Here is an 11,116-nt window from a genome sequence, read left to right on the forward strand (position 1 = left end):
AAGATAATACCCTCAAGCAAACCAAAATTACAGAGGTGTTAGCGTTTGTAGAGTTTCTACAGTCACAATTTTAATTACATCATTGAGCGTATGAACTAAAATACTGTGTATAGATATTAATACAACAGATATAGACACAAATATAATACTATAATACTTTTTTGGGATAGGAGATTATTTGCGATAATTTTTTTTAAAACAAAAAAAAAGCACTATAATATTTTTTTTACGTGATGTATGTGAGATGTAAATATAATTAGAAAAATAAAAAAATGATTATCATGCAATCAAATAGATTTTCACAAATAATAAACTATCCAAACACACTCATGAATATTATTATGTGAGAACATACGAAATTTTGTTATGCATCAAAAATTGTGTCCTAGAATCAATCTTGTCCTTCTAATGTATAGTAAGACACTTTTTTCGTTTTTTTTGAAGTACATGAGTACAACAATTGCTTCTATAATGAAGGAATAAGAGGGGGATAAACCTATTTAATCCATTAAAATACTCGAATTGGAACTAAATAACCTTCAACCACATTCTAAAAAATTGTAGAGAGAAAACCCCTGACCTGCGCTAGGGCCCGACCGAGCTAGATTTGTTGGTCATAAGACAGATTTGAACTGGTGAATTGGTCCAACAATTGCATAGTTACTCAATGCTTTGCGTTTTTCAGAATTGATATTCATGCATGTTATTTTACTGTCAGCAATTACATGCTACTTTACCGTCCCTCTCTTTTATTCGCAAGCAAATTTTACCTGAAAAAATTCAGACAGACGCTACGCGCCCTAGTTTGGGTCGTTGTCCACATGAGCTGGCAGGCTCCAGCAGCAGTATTGGATCGTAACTCGTAAGCAATGAATGCTCGAAGCCTCGAACTCCAACCAAAGTATCTCCTTTCCAAAAGTTTCCCCTTTTTTTTTTGGGATGGGGTTTGGGGGTAGGAAATTACGAAAGATTGGTTTCAAATTACGTATTTACGTCTTAGACTGGTTTCAAAAAGGTCCCCATTGAGATCTTCGAAGAATGGTCCACTCCAACTCTCCATGAAGTTGGCAAATTATTATTCACAAATATGAGCGTTAATCCTTGACCATCCCATCACCGTCTCCCTCCTTGCAGGTTTCTGTCTAACAAATCTGACAAGTGACAATGCACCAAATTCATAGTATTTGTGTTTGATAAGAAAAATAATTGTGATTGCAACATTTTTTCCCTACTTTCTGATTATAATTAATGTACTCAAATGATTTGAACATGTTGCCGTTTCGCCACCGAAAAAAAAAAAAAACGAAGGCTTGAACGCCAAACAGTCATATGGATAATGAAAGTGCCTGCCCTACTGAATTGGGAATAATGAGGTATTCCATGGATGTGGGTTTTGCAATTGATTTAATAAAATATGACTCGTATGAATTATCAGAACTTGTTGAAAATCATATGTTTGAACTACAAATATTTTCAAAACTTTTCTTGGAAATGGAATCAATCTAAAACCTATTCATATTTTCATCCTCCGCTACGAATTTGATTAAATATTTAGTATGTGAAATGGGGCAGGAACGGCTGTAGGAAGCAACCATTCCAGAAGGTTGGTGGCCAAGATTTGACAAAAAAAAATGTAAGGTTCAAATTTCATCATATACATCATTTTTTATATCACGTGTTGAATCCACAAAATTTTATTTTATAATTATATGTTATAGAAAATAAGTTATATCGTGTGCAAACTAAATTATACCTATGTAAAATATATAAAATCGATCCAACGATTTTTTTTTTTTGGGTAAAGTACATAAAACCCCCTTTTGGTTAAAGAAATTGACACGAAACTTCCTCATTGTTTAGAAACACCCACTTAACCCCCCCGTGCTTTGGACTTCTTAGGATTTTACCTGCTAACCGGCTGAGAAGCCGGTAATAATATGAAATACCAAAAATACCCTCATATATAATATATGAAAAGTTACAGATGCAGTTAGTAAATCTGGAGTGGACTTCTGAAAATGAGAGAGAAACCCTAAACCTACAACTAAGAAGAAGGTGTTTCTGTGCAGAGTAGTGTGAGTTATGGTGAAGATCGGTCAGGCTTGAGCGGTACTTCATGTTTTGAGACTGATTCGGATAATATACGAAGACCGAATCAGAGTCTTTAGGCTTGTCCACCTGCCATAGAGAATTCCGGCGAAGAAATTTCCTCTTAACCCAAGACAAGACCAGAACAAAGAGCCTAGGCGATCCACTCTGGGGAGTCTAAGACTTAAACTAAACCCTGGGATTTCCCGTATCCAAGGAAGAATAAGAATCCTCATCTACACGATCGCTATCAAGGTTGTGAGCTGTCAGAGCTCAAAGGTTTTTGAGTATGCCCCCTTATTCCCTTATCGCTAGGGATTTGTTGAATATGAGGAATCAACTGCAATTCCCCTTGAGATCAAGTTAGAAGAATCATTTTTTTTGAATTCCAGTCCTGATCTCAGAAGAGGAACGACTCACGGGTTTATGAGGGAGGTTCTTCAATTCCCGAATCAGACTCGAGTCGGTTTGTCTAACAGAAAGAATCCATAAAGCAACTATACCACTGGTTTTTTTTTCTTTTTCTTTTTGGTGTGTTGTGGGGGGCTTCGACTGATAATGGGCTGCGAAAACAATTGCAATAATTAATTGTAGGATGGTAAATTTTGGTAGTGGAGTACTGTTCACAGTGACAATGGGGAGTAGAAATTACTACCAATAAATTAATCTAGTAGCCTGCACCCCAGGTGAAGTAAAGCCAAGAATCCGGATCTTAGCTCCAACATCCCCCACCACCCGCAGCTCAACCCAATCATGGACGGTGGCGTCCCTCAGCAAATCAGCAGCATCGGTTTGGAGCAAGTTATTTGCAGAGATGTCTTTTTCGGCAGGACCTACTAGACACGGAGGTTCGGGAAGCAGTGGAAATACATCAAGAGAAAGAGTAGAACCCAGGTGGTCTGAACTTGGTGGACGCTATGGGCGGGCTGGTAGAACCCAGGAACAGTGCCCCGTCCCAAAGGGATCCCTCGATACATCACCGTGAATTTGGAGTTGGCGTACATGATCCCGACCTTATTATCGTTAGCGGCGGTGAACAACATCTTGATGGCTAGGGAGACAGAGGCGGAGGAGAAGGAGGTGGGAGTTAGGGCAAAATTGGAATGAAAACGAGTTTCTTCTAGTCACACAAGTGACCATTAGGTCGCGTCAATATCACTCGCTAGCTCTCCAGCCGGTTAACAGGTAAAATCCAAACAAGTCCAAAGCACAGGGGGGTTAAGTGGGAGTTTCTAAACAATGAGGAGGTTTCGTGTCAATTTCCTTAACCACAGGGGGGTTTTATGTACTTTACCCTTTTTTTTTTAAGTATTCCCGCCCCCTGATCCATTTAGTATGTAATGTACTCCACAGTGATTGACTGGACTCATGATGAAAGGATCTTGGCGTTTAAAATGATTGCCATGCACAATTGCCGTGTTTCCACAGTTTAGTGAATGGTGGCTTGGTACCATCTAATCAATAAAATGACTAGTTTAGTGCCATATTCAAGGATCGGTACTGTTACAAACATTTGTGTGGATAAGTTTCAAGAATGGACATTGTATCAAGATGATTGGATTGAATTTGGACTCCAAAATATCAGGGTAAACGACCAGTTTGAATTTTTTGAAACTTAGGTACACGCACTTTATCGGCAACCTTGGGCGTTGTGTCATTCTTGTATTTATCCCTAGCCATTTCATTTCAAAAAAAAAAAAAAGGAACGGTATCTTGTGCATGCAGTAATGATACAGCTCACGGTCTTGTAGTACGCTGTTATTATATGGTAGGACTAAAGCCTAAAGGACGAGAAGAAGCAAAGCCCTGCTTGTTTGACCTTGACGCAGTTGACTTTGAATTTGAGGGTTTAATTATTCTTGAGGACCGGGTCAGAGTTTGCGATTTTTAGGAAGTGAACTGCCTTAATTACCAATTTACCACCACACGAGCTAGTAGCACTCTGTAAATCCTCATCTTCTTTCTGAAGGCATTAGTTCACATTCTTTCATCTCTATTCTTACTGGTAGTATGAGCAATTTAGCAAATATGAACAAAGATGGATTTGAGGCTGCATGAGCCCAACAATTGGGAAAAGGGTACATTGGAAGCATGCACATTCCCCCTTTTACACATGGATAATTTCACAAATCCGTCCTAAGGTTTGCCTTAATATCGCTTAGTACCCTCATAATTTTTAAAATCTATTTTACATCTCATTATTGATTAACATGTTCTGTGGCATATATGCATTAAAAAATTCATAAAAGAGGAGAGATAACAATAATGTACTTTCATTTATACCATGTTATTGTTCTTTATATAAATATTAGAGTAGCAATTAAAACCAAAATAAACTTAATAGGCAAAAGACAAATTGGATTGGGAAAGATGTAAATATAATAAAGAGAAGTTGCAGCAGATGAGTAGTTTTACAACTGTGCAATTACTAGTACTCCAACTTTAAGATTATATAAGCAACAAGACAACAAAATAAGAAATGCAAGTTAGTGGCAAAAAAGGAGCAACTTAAGAGGAAATTAGAAGAAGATATTGTAGCAAATCATAACAAAGTTCTAACATTAGAAGGCACTCTTATAATTCATCAACACGGTTCAATATAAAGAATTGATATTATGGTTATAATAGGAAAGCGACATTCAATATTTTAGAAAGCGAAAGAAATCCAAATAAATTATATTCACTCTCGAATATCCGTTTGATGTACTTCTCATGTGTTAGGTAATAGTAGTATCAGAAGTTTCCTATCTTTTATTGCTACATGAAAAACAAAAAGTTGCCATTATATTTGGTAGTTCTGTTAATTATCGTCCTAATTTTTTTAATTTTCAAATTCATTTTTTGTGCGAATTTTAGTTAATCAATTAAGAGTTTCTATTAGGGTAATATCATCAATTTATCACCTGTGATGGAGACATCTCATCCTCTTAATCTGACAGGGAAAGTAAGAGAAATTTTTGAAACCACAGTGGCACTAAGTGATATTAACACAAATCTCAAGGGAGGTTTGTGTAATTGCGCCTTTTACATAACTTAAAAAATTAAATTATCACACACATAATTGTAGACGATATAATTTGAGGTGTCATAATACTCAAGGTATTGTGACCAATCTGTCGCCATTTAGCTTGCGTGGTTGATTCTGGTATTTTTAAGTGATTTGGAATAGTAAAAGAATTGAAAAATGGTCAATTTGATCAAGTCAGATGTTCTACAATTGGAAAGGATAGTTACTATATTAAAATGTGATTGTTTCCTCAGACAACAAAATTTTATTTTTGACTGTTCAAGTCAATGAGGCTTCTAAATATTCTGACGTGGCATTTCAATCTCGGACAACCTGTTATAATCAAGGGTTGTAATCCCATATCTGTGGGGGAACACGGTTTTTAGTTCACAACTTTGCTAATCAATGAACACCTTTATGCTTTTCCCCTACTGCGGTCCAGGCCAGGCCGAAATGGAAAGTTTTAATTTGAGAATCAATAATGGGTTGAATTCCGATTCACTTTCAGGCTTTTACCAATGTAAAACCACTTTATGGGTTGGTACTTATTCCCAAGTTACATGCACAAGAAGAAGAATACTCCCCCCCCCCCCCCCCTTTTCCGCATAGCCTTCCGTCCAAACTAATTTCCTTAAATTATGTAAAGTCTTTTCTCAAGAATACATGGTTACGATCACAGACTTTAAGTTACGAAACTAGTCGGACTATCTGTCGCGGGGTTAAGAATACACCTTTAAGTAGAGAACATTTTGCCTAACTCAATGATGTAAATAAAAAACTTTTAGCAATTTGTGTTAATATCGGATGCCAGGACACTTGAAACAGAAAATACTTGAAAGTGATACACGCGAACTTTGTGTCTGGATTGCAAATTTATTTTAAATAATATTTCACTTGCATCATAAATACATTTCTCAATTCACCTTTTTATATTTCCAACTACTTTTTATCTCACGTATATCACATCATAAAAAATACTACAGTAATTATTCCAAATAATATTTCAAATAATACTCTATCCAAACACATTAGATCATTTGTGTTTGGTAAACCATAAAAGTGAACATCCACAGATGCTGCCTGATGCCTCTACTCCCTTTCAATGACAAATTTGTTAATCCTCGTCCAATGTTCCCAACAAATTGAGTAACACACTGCAACAGTTTAAAAAAAAAAATTGACCACGTCAAGTTTAAGCAATTATTTCTCAGAAAAAAAAAGTGGGAAAACAAATAGGGAAAAAAGTAAAAACATATATAATATTGAAGCTATCAATCTCAAAAAAGCCGGATCAAGGGCCTCCGTCCGCCCAGTTGATTCTATTCAGTTCAATTCGATTATTGTTGTATATCTTATAGTAACTTTTAACGTAAATGCGTATAATTTTAAAATATAATCATGAATCAGTTGTATAAATTAATAAAATTCATGTTTATACTAAATAGAGTGTACGTATTACTACTGTACAACAGCCCGAAGGTGGATAAAAATTCAATTTGGGAAAACTCCGAATCCAAAAAAGCCAGCTAGCTAACCAAGCAACCTACTAGTACGTTGCAAGTAAACTTTTAGGCTCCTCTTCCCACCAGAAGCTTCGTCCTCTGCTGCCCCTCTCGCAGGCAGAGTCGCATGCCCCCACTTATGACTTAACCTCTCCTCTCAACCATGGTCAGTTCATCACCACCTATAAAGCTCCCCAATCACACACTCTCTTCTTATACCCAAGAAAACACGCACTTCTTCCCTCTCCCTGTGTATATACACACACAATCACACACCCTTTAAAATTTAAAAACACAATTGTGGATAGATAGCTAAAATTAAAATTAAAAAAAAAAAACTCTGTTTGTGTCCTTCAGTATGGCTTCCTCCATTTTATTCATCATCTTCGTCGCCACCATAATTCTCCACGTCTCTATCTCATATTCATCAATCCTAGTCCTTCCCTTAACTCACTCCCTCTCGAAATCCCAATTCAACACCACTCCCCACCTCCTCAAATCCACCTCCACCCACGCTGCCACCCGCTTTCGCCACCGCCTACACAGCCAAAACCAGAAACAAAACCACCGCCTTCAAGTCTCCCTTCCGCTGAACCCCGGCAGCGACTACAGCTTGTCCTTCACCCTCGGCTCCCAAACCATCTCTCTCTACATGGACACCGGAAGCGACATCGTTTGGCTCCCCTGCCACCCCTTCGACTGCATGCTCTGCGAAGGCAAGTTTAATCCCTCCACCATCCCGTACACAGCCCCTCTCAACATCACCTCCGCCACCCCCGTCACGTGCAAGTCGCGTGCATGCTCGGTAGCTCATTCCTCTCATCCCACGTCCGACCTCTGCGCCGTGGCCAGGTGCCCATTGGAAGAAATCGAAACCGCCGATTGCAAAAAGTTCAGCTGCCCGCCTTTCTACTATGCTTACGGCGACGGCAGCTTAATTGCTCATCTGTATTCAGATAACTTATCATTATCCCTCTCTTCTCCGTCCTTGGTCCTCAATGATTTCAAATTCGGCTGCGCTCACAGCACTCTCGGCGAGCCTATCGGAGTAGCCGGTTTCGGCAGGGGAGCTCTATCCATGCCGGCTCAGCTCGCTAGCAGTTCCCCTGAAATCGGGAATCATTTCTCTTATTGCTTGGTTTCTCATTCTTTTGACACCGACAGAGTTAGAATGCCGAGTCCACTCATTCTGGGCCGGTATAACTCGGTTGGCGAGAGCAAAGACAGGCGAACGGATTCACCGGGAACTGATCCTGTCTACACTCCGATGCTCAAAAATCCGAAGCATCCGTATTTCTATTGTGTTGGGCTGGAAGGGCTGTCCGTCGGGAAGAAGAAAATTGCGGCGCCAGAAAATTTAAGGCGGGTGGACGGAAGAGGCAACGGTGGGATGGTGGTGGATTCCGGGACCACGTTTACAATGCTGCCACCCGGGCTCTATGAATCGGTGGTGGCGGAGTTCGACAACCGGGTCGGGTCGGTTTATAAGCGGGCGAGTGACGTGGAGGGGCGGACGGGACTTGGGCCGTGTTATTACATAGCTGGCGGGGATGTTAAGGTTTCGTCGAATGTGGTCGTGCCACAATTGTTGTTGCATTTTGGGGGGAATTCCAGCGTGGTGATGCCTAGGAGGAATTACTTCTACGAGTTTTTGGACGGTGGCGATGACGGGAAGGTGAAAAGAAAGGTGGGGTGCATGATGTTGATGAACGGCGGGGATGAGAGTGAATCTGGTGGGCCAGCTGGTCTGCTGGGGAATTATCAACAGCAGGGGTTTGAGGTGGTGTATGACTTGGAGCAAGAAAGAGTAGGGTTTGCAAGAAGGAAGTGCGCATCTTTGTGGGATACATTGAACCAGCACTAACTTGCGCCGTTGGATGAATGGGGTGAAAGAAAAGTCTCCAAGCTCCAAGTTTGAAGCTTCAGAGTTGACTCTCTGATTTGGGTTGAGGTGGTCAAGAAAGGAGGGCTGACCACAATCATCAGCTCAATAGGAAGGGATTTGCCTTGCATTTTTTGCTTCTAATAGTCCTGAGCTTTTCATTGTATAGTTTGTTTACTGTTATGGTACATAAGGTGATAATAAATGGAGTTTTAGAAGCAACAAATGGAAGGCAAATATAAGCAACAGATTCTTGAAATTGGATGTATGAGTTACTCACTCGGATTAAAGTTTGTACAGAGTTCCTTCTTTAATCATGGATCTTTTTGGGTGATCAACATTCGATTGTCTTTTTCTCCAAGTTGCTTATGGGAAAATGATTGTTGGAAAGATATTTTTTGCTCAAAATTTTTTTTAGGAAGCTAAAAATATGTATTGGGAGAGCACATTTGGAGCTGCAAATAGAATCACCTACCTCCTAAACCGAAAAAAAAAAACCCTACTTAAATCTGAATTTTGCATATTTGCTTTGAGGAATAACTAGACAACGGAAAAGATGATATGGACCAAAATGAGTCAAGGCTAAAATTTTTAAGGACCAAAAGTTAATTTCTTATTTAATCTACCAATACGCCACCGTTATCCAAAGCAGATGAGGCAATAAAATATTTATATGTGCTCCTTTAAGATGCATCAATTATTAATGGGTTCTCTTAATTTTCAAAGGTACTAGTTATTTTTACAACCTTGTCAATTTACAGCAACGTCATGAAAGATGAGAGAAACTCACTCAACTCAAGTGGTTATACTAGTAGTATATAGAAATGAGAGTGAAATAACTAGTGAACACGATAGCTAAGATTGGAATTTTGGACAACTACAATTGAATTTCAACTGCTCGCATTCTCGTATTTGAATCAATTACTTTATACTACTATCATCACTTGCCATCAAGTCTTTATTCCCGTTGAAAAAAGAACAAAAGGACAAAATGAGATCAAAACAAAAACTTGTTGAGTCTTTGAGAATAATTTTGTGGATTGTGCTTGTCAAAACTATTGTTAGGAAAACATTGGTAGTGACGTGACGTTTGTTAAGTGAATGATCCAAGAAAATAGTTGATCAAATTATAGGTGTTACTATTTCATGACACGAAATTATAAATTCAAACCTGATTCTAGTAAACTCGGTGGATTTCCTAGAATTTCAATTCGACTATTAAAATTTTATAATTTATATCTGTTATTCTAGAAAATCCTTTCTTCCATATACACATTTTAACAAAAGAGAGTGAGTTAAAATTACAGATTAATTTGCTACTGCGTGTGATTTACTCACTGTTGAACTTTTCTCGTGAAAATGAGCTAAATAATTAAGTATAAGGAAATTCATTACCCAACCTTGTGGAAATATTAAACTTAGTTATTTTGTATGATTTGAAAAATAGCTCAAACAAGAATATAAAAAGTTGGTTGAAGAGAGAAAGTAAAATATGAAGAATTTGATTCCTTATATTAGTTGAGAAAGACAATTTGTAATGATTACTTGATTCTTTATTTATCAAGAAAAAATCTGAACTACTTTAATTTATTCTAATTTCCAAATTCTGATACTAGTCACTCACTTAGCATTTGAATCCTTGAATACCTTTTACGATGTTGATCAATATTCTGCAGTTGCTTGCTCAATGAAATGCATTTGGATAGAAGATTAATTGGAAATATTTCAGAATATTATTATGTTTTTTTAATCTAATATATATGAGTCAAAAAGGTAATTAAGGACGTACGTATGATTTAAAAGAATCCAAAAAATGAGCTATCCAAACGAATCCATTTATGAGTAGGAAAGGAATAAAATAACATAACACTAAATAAGTATCGTCGAGTCTACAATTAAAACTTAACATGTCCTATTTTTAATCTAATATGTTGTCTCTTGTTATTCTTTGTACTTTTATTTTCTGAAAAACGCATCAGTTTCTCGGCCAAAAAATATTTTCCTTTGACTAAGAATATAGAGGACTTCAATGTATAATGAGTCATGTATAGTTGATACAAATAAGATTGGATTCTTTTTTTTTTTTTCTATAAAAGGGTGTCGATTGGATTTTATAAGCAGGATTTTGGCAAGTCAAGTTCGACTCACAAAAATATGTAGAATTTCTAGAATTCGAGTTCATATTAGGAGTCCCATAGTCATTCACAAAATAGTGGAGTTTTTAGCCTATTTTGGGCTCGGACTTGAGCTCAAAATTAGCACATAACTATACATTTACATTACGCATTATAATAAAATTTTATATAAACTGTAAATTCTATACATTATATAAAATTATTTGAATGTACACATCAATAACACAATAACTTGGTCCCAAATTTTTAGCTAAATGGGTCGAGCTCGGCTCGCCCAGTCACGTTGACAGTTCTATTTGTATGATTCTTTGCTCATGCAAAATTGCAAATCAAGTGCTTCATTTGTGTTTTTTTCTCATTTCAAGTCATGCGTGAACTTTTGGCAAATCAATTAGGAAGAGAAGTAGGGATGGGCGCGGGTCGGGTACCTGCCTCACTATTTGATTGACCTGACCCGCACCTTACGGGTCAGCCATTTTCTGACACTTACCTGCCCCGATTA

The 11,116-nt window shown here is 37.7% G+C and overlaps 1 protein-coding gene across 1 annotated transcript; it reads left to right on the forward strand.

The window, feature by feature from the left end:
- The first annotated feature begins 6,671 nt into the window (after positions 1–6,671).
- Positions 6,672–8,817, forward strand: LOC113780983 (probable aspartyl protease At4g16563). Its single transcript, XM_027326790.1, has one exon. It carries the CDS (start codon positions 6,956–6,958, stop codon positions 8,459–8,461), a length of 1,506 nt encoding a protein of 501 aa, XP_027182591.1. The 5' UTR covers positions 6,672–6,955; the 3' UTR covers positions 8,462–8,817.
- The last annotated feature ends 2,299 nt before the right edge of the window (positions 8,818–11,116 follow it).

The sequence above is a fragment of the Coffea eugenioides genome, chromosome 8 (assembly GCF_003713205.1).
Source record: "Coffea eugenioides isolate CCC68of chromosome 8, Ceug_1.0, whole genome shotgun sequence".
Taxonomy (NCBI): Eukaryota; Viridiplantae; Streptophyta; class Magnoliopsida; order Gentianales; family Rubiaceae; genus Coffea; species Coffea eugenioides.

What these genes read in the sequence shown, in the direction of transcription:
- LOC113780983 (XM_027326790.1), top strand. Translation starts at nt 6,956, where the DNA reads ATGGCTTCCTCCATTTTATTCATCATCTTCGTCGCCACCATAATTCTC.